Source organism: Nomascus leucogenys, chromosome 5 (genome assembly GCF_006542625.1).
Source record: "Nomascus leucogenys isolate Asia chromosome 5, Asia_NLE_v1, whole genome shotgun sequence".
Classification (NCBI taxonomy): Eukaryota; Metazoa; Chordata; class Mammalia; order Primates; family Hylobatidae; genus Nomascus; species Nomascus leucogenys.
The window spans coordinates 17,364,443-17,381,613 of record NC_044385.1 but is presented as its reverse complement, the minus strand read 5'-3'; the positions used below and the strand labels follow the sequence as shown (position 1 = coordinate 17,381,613).

General features: G+C 39.2%; 1 protein-coding gene across 2 annotated transcripts in view; it reads left to right on the top strand.

The window, feature by feature from the left end:
• Positions 1–17,171, top strand: part of COG2 (component of oligomeric golgi complex 2) — a 50,770-nt gene that overhangs the window by 29,500 nt on the left and 4,099 nt on the right. The window contains exons 9-15 of one of the 2 annotated variants that reach the window (XM_030812712.1): positions 2,190–2,316; positions 6,117–6,256; positions 10,786–10,847; positions 12,317–12,468; positions 14,167–14,364; positions 15,298–15,370; positions 15,654–15,793. In XM_030812712.1, coding sequence (XP_030668572.1) covers positions 2,190–2,316; positions 6,117–6,256; positions 10,786–10,847; positions 12,317–12,468; positions 14,167–14,364; positions 15,298–15,370; positions 15,654–15,793 — 892 coding nt within the window. Of the gene's footprint in view, positions 1–2,189; positions 2,317–6,116; positions 6,257–10,785; positions 10,848–12,316; positions 12,469–14,166; positions 14,365–15,297; positions 15,371–15,650; positions 15,794–17,171 lie in introns of both variants that reach the window. The other variant, XM_030812711.1, reaches the window with a different exon arrangement.

Below are 17,171 nucleotides of genomic sequence, written 5' to 3'. Positions count from 1 at the left end.
GCCTTGTCATCTGCTGTCCACAATAATAGAATCTTCCCACCCTTTCTTCCTGCTTCCAGTCTCTCCCTCTCTTGTCTAGGCTTCTGACTGTCATATTTACCCAGAAATCTGAGATTCGTAGATTTCTTCATAAATCTTTAGTGGCTTCTCAGTGCGCATGGAGGAAGATCCAGGCTTCTCGAAGCAGGGCAGGAGGCCCTTTTTGTTCTTGCCTGGTAGCTCTCTACTGTAGAACTCTCTCTGCCGTGGAACTTTCCCTCCATAGCCCTGGATGCTCCAGCCACACAGTGCTAGCTGCCTTTCCCCAGCTCCCTTGTACTCATGTGCTTCTGCGTTTTTCCTCTGCCTGCCCTGCCCTTCCTGTGCCCTTTGTTTTCCTGTCAAACTGCCTCTCCACATGAAGCTCCAGCTCAGATACCACCTCCTTCAAGAGACCATCCTTGACCAGGTGTAGTGGCTCACACTTGTGATCCCCAGCACTTTGGGAGGCCAAGGCGGATGAACCTGTGTTGCAGGTTCTGCATATCCCTTTCCTTCCCATGCTCGGCTCCTGGCTTCAGATTTCCAGCTTGGTGCTCCCCTTGTCACTCCTTTTTTTTTAATCATGTGCCACCCTTCATGAGCTTTATAACTGGCAACACCAACAACATTCGTGATTTCTCCTCCAGAGAATACAGATGAGCTTTTCTAATCCGTCAACTGTGAATCTTGCAGGTTTTACATTCTCTCTTTGGGGCTTTCATTAGACATTAACTTTGGGAATGAGGAAATGTTGTCATTTAATGGTGATTATATTATGTATATCTGTAGTTTGGAGTCCTCAATTTTGTGATTTCTTTCTCTAGATACCTTAACAGAGCCTGCTCTTACTATTATTTGGAAGTGTATAATATGATGTGTGGAACTGGATATATGGGAGGCAGTCATCTTCTTTCCCCTTCCTGGCCCTCCTCCACCCCCACCAGTAATTTCCTAACAATACTTAGGTGAAACCATAATAACATTATTTGCTAGCTCTTCCTGGACAGTGAAGCAAAGCTTCCTTGATAACTTATCTGTCTTGATAATTTTTGTTAAGCAGGAAAATTATGAAAACTTTTAAAAAATTTATTTTAATACTTACCAGAATGTTAAGTCCCATTTTGATATGGCAGCTTAGCTACAAAACTCCCAGTTTTGCTAAAATAAGAACATTTATTAAATTGCTTGGCATTTTAAGAAATTACCTTAAAATGGAGCAGAATACACAATATGAAACAAAGTGGGCAGATTAGTGAAATGGTGTTTGCCTAGAATGGAAGTTTACGGGTCTTTGGGTTTGCGAGCAACTTAAGGAATCTCACTTATTTAACCGTTACTAACATAGGGCTTTTACTATATGTTAGGCTCTATCCTAAGTACTTTACAAATACTAATTCTTATAATGACTTTGTGAAGTTGGTACTATGATCATCACCATTTTGAAGATGAAGAAACCAAAGCACAGAGAAGTTAAATGATTTGCCCGTGCTCCAATATTTGAATCGGGCACACTGGCTCCAAAGTGCACGCTTTCCCTCAGTGCTGCCTGTCATCTACATTTGGGAATTTGGAATTTAAAAGTCTGGTGCTAAAAAGAGACAAAATAAGACAGGCACACACACACACACAAAACATTAATCTGTTAACAGGTTTTTGTGTCAAGATTGGTGATAAGATTTCACATTTGATAGTCATAGAATTTTAGAACTGAAAGTAATCTTAGAGATAGCTCAGTAAATACAAAGCTGTTAGTAATTTATAAATTAGCATAATTTACAATGCTGTGTGGTTTAGTGGTGTTCAGTAACATGAAGGTTATTTTTCCTGTGGTATTAGACTACTGTACTTTTTGTTTCCAAGGTAGAAGTATAAAGGGGGTGGGAAGTATTTTAGAGGGAAAAGTGTACCAAGGTGATTTTTTTCCCTTAGCCTTGACACCAGGTGGAGGAGTCAGGATCCAGGAGATTTGCCAGGTTTGAGGTGAGACTGAGATTAAGGAGTGAAATAGAAACTGAGTCTAGAAACAAACTAAATTACAAATACGGTTTTTTTAAAAAGTTGAAATAAGTTTTAGACTGCGGATCTTTTGGCAGAAGCAACACAGTGGAAGTTTGCTCTTTGTAAGTGGATTATGGTGTATTTTACTGATACGTGCCCTTATTTTACAGTGAAAAAGGCAATACTGTTCCTGGATATGACTTTTTGGTGAATTCTGTCTGGCCACAAATAGTACAAGGATTAGAAGAAAAGTTACCCTCGCTTTTCAATCCTGGGAATCCCGATGCATTTCATGAGGTATCTCCCTCCATCGTCTTGATTCTTGAAGATGTTAACCGGAGACTGGAGAAATACCGTGTTCTCTTCTACTTAGTCTTGGTTCTGTGGTTTATTAAAAATAAAAATTTGAGTTGCTAAGTGAACAGTTACCTTAAAACACACACATCATCTTATCCAAGATATGATCTATGATACTTTTAGGAATAAGAACATTTTCATTTTATAATATAAAGTATAATTAAGGCTAGATACAGGTGTGAGTAGAAATGTACATTATTTTGTAACTTTCTTAAAAACATCCTGAGGACCATTAAAAGCCAGTGTTTTTGCAGTTTTCTGTGAAAAATTAAGTTTGTACATCTCTGCCATGTAATTTTGAATGAAAACAAAAAGTATTCATTGAATGTTTTCAAGCAGCAAGTACAAAGGAATTGGTTGGATTTTAAAATATACTATATAAATGTCCTTTATGATTTAAAAAGTTAGAAAGCCCCAATATTTATTTCCTTTTTTAATTTATATTTTATTTTATTATTACTATCACTATTTTTGAAACATGGTCTTACTCTGTCGCCCAGGGTGAAGTGCAGTGGCGTAATTATAGCTCACCGCAGTCTTTGACTCCTGGACTGAAGCGATCCTATGCCTCAGGCTGCTTCCTGAGTAGCTGGGATTTCAGGCGCACACCACCATGCCTAGTCAATTTTTCTTTTCTTTTCTTTTCTTTTCCTTTTTCTTTTTCCTTTTCTTTTTCTGTGGAGATGGGTCTCACTATGTTGCCCAGGCTAGTGTTGAACTGGCCTCATGCAGTCCTTCCCCCTCAACCTCCCAAAGTGCTAGGATTTCAGCCCCCACGTCCAGCCCTATTCCACCACCCCTGCTCCCCACCTCCTCCTTAAAAAAGTAATCATTATTTAAAAGATTTGATGGTTAGGATTTCAAAAGTTAATGTATAAGTTTGTTTTCCATTGTATCATTTTAAAGGCTCAGCCTCTTGGCACTTTTCTTCCTTCTCCTTCCCTGGATTTTGGTTTTTGGTTTCTTATGCAGTTAGATAATCTTTGTTGTTTAATTAGGTACTTTATTAAATTTACAGTGATTCTAATTGTCAATGCATTTGACTCTTATTTTGTACTTTCTCTTTGTTCCAGTTTTCTTCCCTTATTTCCTTCCTCCCATCTTTTCTTCCTCCCTTCTTTTTTCACCTTCTTTATATTTTAGACTTTTGGGAATCTGTTTTCCATCTTTATTCCATTTTGTCCCCTCTACTAATTTGGAAGTTGTGCCCATTATTTCTGTATATATTGAGTAACCTTAGTGGTTACTTAATGGAATCTACAGTTGTTTGATGTTCTTGAGCCTTCTCCTGGACAGTACACGGAACTTAGAGCACACTAACGCCAGCCATCCCTGCTCATAGTTTATATTTTTGTTTCCTCATGCGTACTTCTATTTTGTTTTTTTTTAATCTTAAAAACTGGGCGTTTTTATTGTTTTAAATAGTCATCGTCCTCTGGGAATTACCCTAAATGTTTGTTATTGCTTACTGTTCCTTTTTGAATGTCAGCTCATCCTTGAATCATTCTTCTGAAATTCATGTTAGAAGACTTTTTAGTAAGGCTCTGTTGATGATAATTTACTTTTTTAAATAATTTCTCAGTTTGTGTTTGTCTGAAAATAACTGTATTGCTTCTGTTGGTAAGGTCAATTTGCTGGATATATTAACAGAATTCTCAGCACTTTGAGTATTGTCTTTTGAGTTGCATTATTAAGTTAGCTGTTAATTTAATTGTTATTTCTTTGTAGTTAATGCCTTTTTTCTCTGGCTGCTTTTAAGATGTTCTGTGTGACTTTGGTGTGCTAAGTAAGTTCTGCTATGATACGTCCAGTAGAACTTCTTTTTTTTTTTATTATTATCCTTAGGATTTGATAGGTTTTCTGAATCTGAGAATTGGTGTCTTTCATCCATTCTGGAACATTTTTATTTATTATTTCTTCAATTGTGCTTTTCTTTCATTCCTCTATCATCTCCATCTAGATCTCTTGTTTAGACAGGCTCACCCTATCCTCTGTATTTGCTGCATTCTCGATAATTTCACAGTCTGTCTTCTAGGTCACTAATTCCTTCTTTAGTTGGGTCTAAACTCTTTTCCACCTGCACATTGAGTTTCCAGTTAATTATCATATTTTTTTATTTCTAGAAGTCATATTTGTTCTTTGTCTAGCCTCCCTGGTGAATTTGTTTATTAGTTTTTTAAGTGTAGAGAGGCACAAGATAAGCATAAACAGCCCAGGGCCCAGCAGGTTTCCCACAGATAAGACAACACATTGGGAGGTTTACCATCCCAGAAATGCAACTTACCTTATCTTTTGGCTGATTGTCCCATGCTACAGTGCATTGAATAACAGGATTGTGCCATTTTCAATAAATTTTGTAGCAACAACATTTGTGATTTTAAAAAGTAGGGCTTTTTAAATAAGATAGCATAAAGAGAGTGAAATAATGGCTTTAAGCAGTAGCAATTGTAAGCTTTAAGCACTAGCAAATGTAAAGACGCTTTACAATTTGCTATGTGCTTTAGAGACTCATTTTGACCATGTTTGACTCAGGAAATGTTTCAGCTCAGAAATGAATCTTTCTGATAGAACTTGACTGTAGAATTTTAGGCTAATACTTAACATTTGTGAGTATAGTTTCCAGCAGATAGTATTCATTTATTTCCAGAAATACTTTCAGCTTTAAGCCTTAATGTAACGTGTTTCATGTAAGAGGGCAATATCTTTATATTTGTTTTAGCATCCATTATACGCAGAGGTATAGTTTGTCCCAAAAGGGAAGAATAATCCCTATTTTTGTCCCAACTCCACACACCTAGACCACCCGCTGGGATAATATAAGACAGCCCAAAACCATTTGAAATAAATTTAAAGCCTGTAGTTTTTACTACTATAAGATCCTGTCTAAGCACAGACTTTAGCATATTTAGATTAATGGTTCGATGACCCTGGATTGAGCCCCTTTTAATTGAGAAGAACATAAAAAATTCAACAGTGTTCTTAGAGCCTGGGGGCTTTGGGAATAAAGTACCCACAAAAGCAGCATGCAGCCGCAGTTTTGCTCAACTGACTGACTAGCATTCTGCTTCCTCTACCTCCTAGCTTGTCTTTTGAGCAGGTTCTCTGTGAGCCTCAGCAGAAGAAGAAGTGTCATTTGTAAAATGGGGGATGATGATGATGATGGTAGTTGCCTTGTGGGGTAGTTTTGTGGGTTAAATTAAATAAGACAATTCTAAGTACAGTGTGTTCATGATAAATGCTACGAGTTAGCTGCCACTCTTAATGGTTTTGGTACATCTCCCTGTCAGTTTTCTGATTTATAAAAATAAAGTGAATACTCACATGGTTTGATTATTTCTCTCCTCTCTCTCTCTTCTTCAGAATTTTCTCCTTCTTTCTTCTTTGTGAGGCAATGATGAATTATGTCATTTAATCTGCTGTCAATTCTAATTCCAGTGGGCTGGGGTAGGGGGCCCTAGAACATGAGCCCTGCCATTTAAAGAGCACCAGACTTAGAGTGCCTGGGTCTCAGATGGGCTTTGCCATGGAAGACACGGAAGACATATCACAGAACCACTTTGGGCATTTATGCATCTTTAAGTGGGGACATTGGAAGGAAGATCTTGTACAGTCCCTGTTAACTCTAGAAACTGTGATTCTTATGTGTTGAGCTTCTTTATCTTGATTACAGTTTTCAGTACATGCTCCCTGTTCTAGTTAGTTTTCTGATAATGAAAATTTTCCATTTGTTTTTGTTTTAGAAATATACCATAAGTATGGATTTTGTCAGAAGATTTGAACGGCAATGTGGATCACAGGCTAGTGTAAAAAGATTAAGAGCACATCCTGCCTATCATAGCTTCAATAATAAGTGGAACTTGCCTGTTTATTTTCAAATAAGGTTGGTCGTTTATTCACCGCCCCCTCCCCCCGCCACCCTTCTAAAACAGAATGTGAATGCCAGTTAAGGATATTGCCTTAGTTAGTGGCACCTTTTCTCTGATCATCATAATAGGCTTTGGAAGACAAAATTGAAAATGGAGAAAAAGATACAAGAAGTATTATAGTTGCCAAAGTCTGGCTTGCATGACAAAAAGATAAGTTTTCTTTTTTGGTAATTGGAGAGCTCAGAACACAAGAGTTGGAAGGAGCTGACTCCAAGCCCAGCCTCATTCCCACCCACCATGTCCTCATTCATTTTGAAAAGAGAAAGTAGGAGTTAGACAGCAGCTCTTGTTTTCCATTTTCCCTGTTTCATCGTCTGCCTCAAATAATGAACCTGTCTCACATCTGTTTTTGCTCATCTGAGATACTTTTCCCCTAGAGGGAATGGGGAGAAGCAGAGCTTTAAGTGTTCTTTGCAGCTGGTTCCACCTATTCGTTTATGAGAAGCCTAGTCATTATTTTGGCCTCCCTTATCATCTTTGTGACATTTGTGCCCTCTATTCGGGAAAATGGTGACATTTTTCTTCCAGGTTTCATGATGATATCACCTTTGTTAATAAGCCATTCTATAAAATACTTGGGGAAATTAGGATGACCCCTTAACATCATACACTGCATTGGAAAAACAATGATAATAGCCATTTTTGCAGATTCTCTTGAATGAAGTCATGGTATCTTCTTCCATAGAATGGCATTTTACTTGAAATGCTCTTTGAAGAATCATAGGCTTTTTTATTTAAATTGCTGGATGCTTTCATTAATTATGATGCATTCCTTTCCCCTGCAGTTCTGATGAATAATTACAGAGAGGGAAATCAAGAATTAGGTACCCTGATGATAATTGCTTGAGATGATTGAGAATGTATGTAATCATCTTTTTATAATGAAATCACAGTTCTCAGAATGAAGTAGTAAGGTGCCCTTTCACTTACAATATGGTGTTTTATGCTAAATTTTCCAAGGTTGCATCATCACGTAGTTTGTCTGTCAGCAGGAAATTATGGATTTGTTCATCTAAGATATTAATGGGATGCACTGGAAATAGTTGGTATATGATAATCAACATCAAGCCAGGGCAAGAAGCCTTTTTGATATGTGAGCAGGATTTAAAATAGCAAAGCATCATTTTATAAAATGATACTGCTATGGAGAAATAATGTTTACATTTGTCCATCTCTTTTTGTCATCCAGGTTTGGTGTTAGATTGCTTTAGTTATCTAATGCTGTCACCTCACAAACATACTCCTCTGCTTCCTGCCTCCAAACTCTTTCCTGGTCCTTTTCCTCAGACCCTGGGACCCATGCACCATCACCTCACTCTTCCATCCCACCACTGCACCTCCTGGAGCCCCCATGGGCTATTTTAGCCCATGCTCTTGGCTCTGCCAGGCTGGGCCCCTTGGTGATGGCACAGCTTGGCTTCAGCTGCATCTCCCTTCATTCAGTTTCTCTCAAAGCTGGTAATTGGACCTTAAACTACATTGAAACTCAGCCAGTTCCCTGAAAGTCTTTTTTACCTTCACCAGATTTCAGCCTTAAGCCTTCAAAGGAGCTGATTAGCCTTTTTTAAAAAACCTCTTTTATTTAAAAATTCATGAAATTTTTAAAAAATACGTTTGAGTTATGGAAGTGTAGAACTTGTCTTTAGTACATTTGTTTTTCCATCTAAAAAGTAAATTCCATAAAGACTTTGTAGAACTTTTCTGTTGATTTTTATCAGGTGTTGGGTTGTTTGCTCTGAAGGATGACAAAAAGTTCCGCAAACATGGTTAGGGTCAGAGTTGCATTGTCATCAGATTCATTTCAAGGTCGTTTGAAGTAAACCTAAAGACAGTGGGGTGGTGATGGTTGGACATTTCCTGAGAAGAAATATTAATATTGCACTCTCAGTAATAGTTTTCTGCTCCTGAATCTGACTATATACCCACATCCCAGTCATCTTCAGGAAGAAGGCCACCTCCCCACCCCAGCCCTCACCACAATTCTTGTGAACACGTTTTGTATACTCTCACTCTCCCTGAGACCCCACTGTGTCTACATTTCATTTGCACCTACGGGCATATTGAAAAGTAGATGAGGACTTAGTATCTCATAGGAAGAAATTAAATGCAGATGTGATCAAAACAGCCTCAGATTATAATGAGTCAGTGGCTGCCTGGAAACTGCAGGTGTTAGCCCTTTAAATGCCAAAGGCTAAATTTCAGTTGGCTGTTCTTTTTAAAATTGAAATCTTTCTAGTACATTCACATGTATATACTGTATTACATAGTATATGCTGAACAGTCTTAGGATGTGGAATCTACATAGTAGTATTAAGGCGCAAGTAGCCCTTTCCTGTTCCTGCACTCCTCTCAGACATGTGTATCCACAGAGACAGGTGCACTTACGATGTTTCCAGTACTTCAGAGAAAAAAAACAATACGCATCACTATTATTATTGCCATTGTTATTTTTATTTAAGTATTATTGTAGACCTGTGATGTTCATGGAGGAATATGTCTAGAGACCTTCCCCAGGCCTATATTTAAGAATTTAGAAATGTTTGTATTTGGGGTCGCCCTTCTTACATGGATCCTGTTGAGTGTAGAATGACATTCGATGTGCACATGAAAACCACAGCATGGCTTCTCAGATTTCAAAGGTTCCCTCTCACTTTTGGCCATTTTCCAAGAAGAAATATGATATGTTGCTTCCTTTCTGGAAGTTACTGCACAGCAGACCTGTGTGAGGGGCTGGTCCCCTGGCTGGGGTGCACACCTAGGCCAAGTGATTCAGGCAGTTGTGATCATGCATCATTGTCCCTGCTCACAGACAGGCAGAACCTCTCTGTGAAGTGCAGGGGTCAAGGTTCTGCTGCATTTTTTTGGTCCTTTTTCATTTGTATGCTTTTCAGAATTATCATAAATATACATAAAACTTTGTGTCCCATGACTTTGCATAGTACTAAATTATACCTATTTTTCCTTATTGGTTTATAGCATCAAGCTTCCACATTAATACTGCATACTAGTCCATTGAATATATCACAGGTTCCATAACCGTGTTCTTTCTTTTGGCCATTTAGGTTGCTTCCAGTTTTTCCCTGATATAAACAGTGCTGTGCCAGCTATCAGGCCTTTTCTGTATCAGGGCCAACTTCCTGTATTTTGTTTAGATTTTGAAAAAAGGCAGGACGTGGGGGTCTGAGATTGAGCTCTAGGTGCTGGTTTGCTGTCCCAGGTACAGAGCAATCCCATCTCCCTTGTTCCCGTGCTCAGTGTCACTGCCTCCTCTTACTGCTGTTCCTGGGCTAGTTTCCAGTGCTCTCTTATCGCATTTTTCCATCTGTCACTTGTTCCTTCTGTACCTCTCAACTGCAGCTTGAAAAGAGTAGCCTTTTGTAAGCTTCACTGGGCAATTAGAGAGTTCCTTTCCTTCCATGGGGCAGACGGGACAGCTACTGGAAACCAGCCAGCTATAATGGTCCAGGATAGCCTTAGTGTCTTCAGTGCTCAGCTGTGTTGGGTAGGGCTGCTGCTTTTTGTCTCAAGCTGTTCTTTTTACTCTTCAGACAGTTGCCTTTAGCTCAGTCTGTGAACCGCTCTGTAAAAGCACATTATGTACTACAAAAAGTAATTTAATATGAGTTGGATAAATTGATATTGAGTATGCATCAGAATTCATTACTAGTAAGGCAATTAGCAGGTGACAAAAGAGCATGCTAGTAGAGATATATGAAATTGGAAGAGTTATATAGTTAGAAAACAATGCCTGCAAAAGCAGCTAGCTTAAAAAAACTATATAACACATTTGCCATTTACAAAGTCATAAAAACATGTCCATATCCATTATTAGAACAGAAGTCTGTGACAGGATGAGCTGAGGTGCCAGGTGGGCCAGCTGTCATCAGGGAAAAAAGAACGCACATCTAGGAAGCGCTGGTACAGACATTGAGCCATAGAACCTGAAGGGCAAGTACCATGGACGTGGCAGAGGGTCACAGATTAGAAGAGCACCAAGCAGCGAGTTCTAGTTTTAACTGGCTACTTCCTGTGATTTTTCTCAAGCTGCCAACACAGGTACAGAATGCAGCTTTCTTAGCTTGGGGACGTTTACCTTCCTGTGATGGTGTTAAGATAGATGGGTTGGAGGAACCAAAGTTTTATGGCCTTGAAGTGAATAGAGGATCATAATCAAGTGCTACTCACCAGCAACAACTTCTTGATGGAGACTTAACTGGCAGTTTGTTTAATTTGAGAAACATGGAGTAAGTTATGATTCAGACCAGCTGCAAATAACAGAGAACCCTTATATAACAGTGGCTTAGTCACGATTTTTTGTTCAGTTTAAAAAAAAAAAAAAGGCTGGGAGAATAGGCATTCCGAGGCTGGACTTACCAGCGAGTGACAGAGGAATTTCCTGTTACTTAGGAAAAACAGAGAATGGATAGGGAAAGGCATCTGTCAGAGTCATAAACACTAATTTGTGTTCTTGTTTTTATCTCAGATTTAGAGAAATAGCGGGATCCTTAGAAGCAGCACTTACAGATGTCCTGGAAGATGCCACAGGTAACTCCCTTAAAGTGATAAGTGGCATGGTATCCTAAATGAGTTCATTCAGTTCGCCAAGTCAGCTGGATCGTAATACTCTGAGCATACTTTTACTGTTTTTTTTTTTTTTTTTTTTTTTTTTATCATACAGTAAGTTGGACCTTAAAAATCACTTAGTTTGACTTCTTTTTTTGGGGTTTTTTTTTTTTTTTTTTGAGATGGAGTCTCACTCTGTTTCCCAGGCTGGAGTGCAATGGCATGATCTTGGCTCACTGCAGCCCCTGCCCCCCAGGTTCAAGTGATTCTCCTGGCTCAGCCTCCCAAGTAGCTGGGATTACAGGTGTACACCACCACACCTGGCTAATTTTTGTATTTTTAGTAGAGACGGGGTTTCACCATGTTGGCCAGGCTGGTCTCGAACTCTGACCTCAAGTGATTCACCCACCTTGGCCTTCCAAAGTGCTGGGATTACAGGCATGAGCCACCACACCCAGCCTGACTTCTTTTTTTTAACAAGGTAAAAATAAACCAAATAGTTTTGGTGTATAGAGTATCTTTCTTTATAGAGATGAAAAAGGAATAAGAATATAGAAAACAGACCTCATTTTCATTCCTGAATATAACTTGTCCAGGGGATATGGCCTCTTGGTGTGCTTATGTGATCAGCTGTTTTTTTTAGCAAATTGGCTGTGATCTGCCTTCCTCCCAGGCTGAGGACTGGTCTGCATGGTAGAGGGTCAGGGTGCTCCTGCCTCTCACTGAGAATGACTCACAGCTGGAGCATGCATCCAGGGCCTCCTGTGCCCTGGCCACCTATCCTGGGATGTTGGGCAGGTAACAGTTGTAGGTATGTGGACTTACCAGTACATGTTTGCATACCCTGACAGCCTCATTAATTTTTGTATCATATATTTATTCCTAGTGACCACTGACATACTGTGTGCTGATATCTAGGTTCCTCAACTTAAATTTCCACTCTCTTTTACGCAGCTAAGTCTACTGTCATTTTGAATCAATTTTAGCTTCAGAGTTAGTTTTCATCTGTCTTTGCCAAAAATGGTCATATGTAGTTAACTTCTTCTATAAAAATAAGAAGTGTGTTGAGATAGAGGAAGACTCTTGTGAAACAGGACAAATTTGAAACTGAAGTTTAAACCTCTGCAAGTGATTGCCACTCCAGCCCATTTTGTCGATTTGGTATAAAGTACCTATTAAACATTATTTCTGAATGCTATATGTGTTTGATGTTTATCCAAACACCTGGGAAATAGTGTCATGTAAAATTGTGCGTGGCGTGAAGGATGTGGTAGGGAACATGGATTGTGGCCACTCCTCATCCCTGTGCCTCCAGCAGCTTTGCTGACCACATGGTTTTCTTCAGAAGGCCTCTTTCTTTACCTTTGAATCGTACATCGAAAGTCTCACGCTAGATTATAGCCTAAAATTGCCTGAAATTCCTTAAATGTGTGTTGTTGTTTTTTCTCTAGCTGAAAGTCCATATTGCCTTTTGGCTTCTCATAGAACTTGGAGCAGCCTTAGGAGGTGTTGGTCAGATGAGATGTTCTTGCCATTACTGGTGCATCGCCTGTGGAGACTCACTCTGCAGATTTTGGCACGATACTCTGTGTTTGTCACTGAGGTAAGGGCTGGCCGTGGAGCTCATCCATAATCAATACTGATAAAAATTAAAGATATGTTAGGCTAACTCCTTAAGATTTTTGTAAATGCCGTGAGAGGTTAATTCAGAGGACCACAGTGTCTGACTTCCCAAGATTGTCTCCAGCTCTGTTTCTGTGTTTCATTTTTACTCCTGCAAGCATTGCATTTAGGGGTGTCTATTATCACAAACTTGTTTTGTTGAAAAGCACAACTCTGGCAAGTCCATTTTTTTCCTTCTCAAAACCAGAATCTTTGAACTGCCCCCAAATTAAAAAAAAAAGATGTTCGTTTTAATTTCAAGGTGATTATGAAAATGCTTAGACATAAAAATGTATGCATTTTAATACTTAATATTTGGAAGTTTACAAAATGATATTGTCATCAACATAAAAAGGTATTAAAATTATCTTTTCTTTTTTGAATATCCTTTTCCCTTTTCAAATAATCAAATGTATTTAAATATCCACATGCCCCTGATGACTTACTAATACTCTACGAAAAGCCAGAAATTCTTGATCCACAAGAGCGTTGGTCCAGTCCAGTGCTGAGCACCAGCCCAGCGGGTCCTTGCTAGGACCTCGGATTGCAGTGCTGCCCTTTCTCTGGGGACAGCATGAGTAACAGACACCCGGGTAAACCAGTCATCGCAGTGTGAGGAGTGTGCAAAGGAGATGTGTTGTAAAAATTTAAAAAGACAACATGGAGAAAACAGCACACTTTGAATGAAATCTTTGTAATTTGGAGTAAGAAAGGATCCCAGTCCTCCTCTTGCAGTGTATTTTAATGGAAAGAGTGTCAGCTCTGGAGCTAATGTCAAACGTTGGCTCTTCAACTTTTAAATTCTGTGGATCTGGAGAAATTAAGCTGAGTCTTCATCTGGAGAATGGGAAAACAGCTTCTAAACGTGGCTGTTGGGAGGATTCATTTGGACTAAAGCTCCTGTCAGGTAATGGGAGTCTAGTGAAATCTAGTTCGTCTTTCCCTTTTGCCTTCACTCTGCTCAGAAGGGTCTTAGTGGACCACCCTGGGCTGTCAGCTGTTTCTGAAGACCACTGTATGATTCCCCTGACAGAGTGGGGTTAGGACGATTATTCAGTTAGGCTAAGCATGCGTTCTTGCTAGCCAGGAATTTTCCGTTTATCTCTAATAGGTCACTTTGCCCTGAATGTTCATTATCCCATTCTATCCCACTCTTTTCTTGATGCTAGCTTGCTTCTCTTTGATTTTTTTCCCTTATAAACAATGTTACACAAAGAACACTTTGTTTTTTGTATTTGAAGGTTTGGATTTTGATATTTTACCTTTATTAATTATAATTACAAATGTATTATGGTATGTTATTTGCCTCTTTGATTTTTTTAAAACCTGTGATGTCCCCAAAATCAATTTTATTGTGGTTTGGGCACTTTATTTTTCACATGTTGTTTTTATCACCAGAAATTAGACAAGTTCCAGAAGGTAAATGTACACGGGGCCGTAGTTTGTCCTTGTTTCTCTCTTAGTGCTTCACTCCTTCCTGTAGATACAATATTGTGTACTTTTATTAGTAAGTTTTTACTAAATGCTATGTAGACAGCTAGCATTTAATGGTGAGTTATTGACACACACATATATAATATATAAATGCTCATGTGTCTTGCTAGTGTAAAAGTAGTTAATCAGTGAAATCCTTTTTCAGCTTTCACTCAGGCCCATTTCTAATGAAAGTCCCAAGGAGATCAAAAAACCTTTGGTAACTGGTAGCAAAGAACCTTCCATCACCCAAGGAAACACTGAAGACCAAGGAAGTGGTCCTTCGGAAACAAAGCCTGTGGTTTCCATTTCCCGCACTCAGCTCGTGTATGTGGTTGCAGACCTGGACAAGCTTCAGGAGCAGGTAAGCCTGTGTCCCAGAAGAATTCCAGGTGCCTGGTTTAATGTTTTCACGAAGGTAGTATGTGTAAAAGGTAGACACCATTGGCCCTTACGGGGCTTAAACTGGGGGGCCCATGGGTGCCCCAAGAGAGAACCTCTCACTCACCTCCCTTTCTAGGTGTCTCTCCAGCTTCCCCTGACAGATCATGTCCATGTAGGGTTTCTAAGGGTATGCACTTCTCCTCCTGCGTGGAGTGCATTCTGTATTGTATTCGCCTCCACGCTGCTTCCTTTTCAGTAGTGATGGGCCAGCTTGAGCAGCCATGCTCCCCCACTTTTTTCCCATTGGCTCACCTTATTCTGCTCAGGCATCATCTTTAGTGGGCTGGATTTTAGTTACTTTACATTAATTTACCCCGATATTTTCGGTTGATGTTTAATCTTCAGCTATACTTTGAAAGTGCTAAAATATTAAAACTTCTTCCTCTTTTTTCTCTGTATAGATCCGTATGTTTTTGCTTTTAACATTAACTCTGTGGGGTGAATTTAGTGGTTAAGTCCTCTGATACACAATTCTACTTTCCTCAAGTTTAGATATTTTGTGGTGCTTGAATAAATACTGTTTTGAATTCTAAAATTTATGTGTTTTCAGTAAGAATACGGTCTTTACTGTGAGCTATTTTCGTATTATGGAGCGCCATAGAGTAGAAAATGTTTTTGCTTATTCTCTGTGCCTGTTAGTAGCCATTAAACCGTGTGATTTCTCATGTTGTTGAAATCTTTTTATAGTAAAAGCATTAAAACTGTTTCTTTCCTTTGATGAAAATTACTGAAATTCCTGATTTTAAGTTCACCATTCATTAGCAAATTCTAGAGTTTGTAGATGCAAATAGAATCGCCTCTTCCTTTGATTTATAAAAAGTAACTGAATATATAAAGTGCATATTTATTTCAGCTTCCAGAACTCTTGGAAATAATCAAGCCAAAACTTGAAATGATTGGCTTTAAGAATTTTTCTTCTATCTCAGGTAAAAATGAATCTTGACTAAGCAAATCTTTGAATAAGAAATGATTTAAAATAAAATCTCAGAGACTGTAGGGTATATTTAATTTAACATTTTCTTCTGTAGTTGTAAATCCTTGGTTGTTTCTCTATTCTGTTCTGTATTATAACTTCCCTAAATAAGATGTTTTATTCAATTCATTTGATCTGATTTATTATAGTACACACTGTAAATGCTGTGACAGTATTTCAAATGAAGTTCACATCTGAGCATGATGATTAAATCCAGTGTTTAATCTCAACAGCAGCCCTGGAGGACTCCCAGAGCTCTTTGTCAGCCTGTGTGCCCTCCTTGAGTAGCAAGATCATCCAGGATTTAAGTGACTCTTGCTACAGTTTCCTAAAAAGCGCCCTGGAGGTTCCCAGGCTTTACCGAAGAACCAATAAGGTCAGCGCCATTCATAGCAGAGAATTTTGAGGTGGGGAAGTGTGTATTAGGAAAGCCAAAGAGGAAGGGAGGAAGCGGCAGATTCCCAGGGTAGCCTGAGACAGACTGAGTTCATCCCATTCTGAGAATGGTATTGATGAAGAGAGGGAGGTTCAGCAGGGGTTGTCGGGGGCTCTGGGCCACAAACTGAAATGAACCTTTCCCATCCTATCCTAAAAGTATTTAAGGATATACTCAGTTTCCTTTTGGTCTTGAGGAAAAGTATGTTTTTCAGAAGAAATCATTTTAATAACATTTTAAAGTCCTATACATTTTTGTCTCCATATCTGGTATTCCACACTTTATATCTTGTTCCCTCTTTATTGTTACTGGAAGTGTAGTTGGCCCCTTGTCTCCAGGTTCTGCATCCACAGAGTCAACCAACTGTGGATCGAAAATATTTAGGGGAAAAAAAAATACAACAATAAAAAATAATACATGCCAGATGTGGTGGCTCACACCAAAATCCCAGCATTTTGGGAAGCCGAGGCAGGAGGATTGCTTAAACCTAGGAGTTTGAGACCAGCCTGGGCAATGTCGTGACATCCAATCTCCACACACAAAAAAAGTTTTTATTAAAAAAAAATATAAATTTTAGTAATCTAAAGATGATTTAAACTATACTGAAGGATGTGCATAGGTTTTATGCAAATCTTATGCCATTTTATATTTGCTCTTTATTGTCTGATTTGAAGCTGCCACTTGGAAGTGGGAGAGAGAAACCAATATGTTATTTTTCTTTAGTAATCTACCAACTCTCCCTTTCTATTCAACAGGCTGTTAGAGTCATATATTTACTGAGAGTTTGTTATGGGTCATTCACTATGCTAGACACTTTGCATAGTCTTATTATCCTCCTACGAAATGGGTGCTAGTATTGTCATTTGCAGATGAAGAAACCAGAGCTAAGAAAGGTTACATTCCTGACCCTGGATCCTTGCTTCTCAAATGGTGGTCTGGTGATCAGCAGCATTCACATCACCTTGTGGATGGGAGCTTGCTAGAAAAGCACAATCCCAGAACTCAACCCTTCCACCCACTGCCCCCAACAGAATTAGAACCTGAGTTTTACGAGATCACCAGGTGATTGGTGTGGACATGAAGCTATGGGAAGCAGTGCCCTAGTTTCGGTGCCCTGAGTGGTGGGTGGCTGTGCCAGCCAGCACCTCAACCCAGCCTGGCTCCAGACATCACCTTCTTGTGCTGGCTCTTCTTATTCCCTCGTGTTCTCCAGGCAGCTTTCTGTGGACCCCAGTGTTACTTTTGGGAGGGATGGAAGTTGTCCATGTCTCAAAACTAGAACATTAATAGTATCCTTTTGGACTTGAGGTCTGGGTAC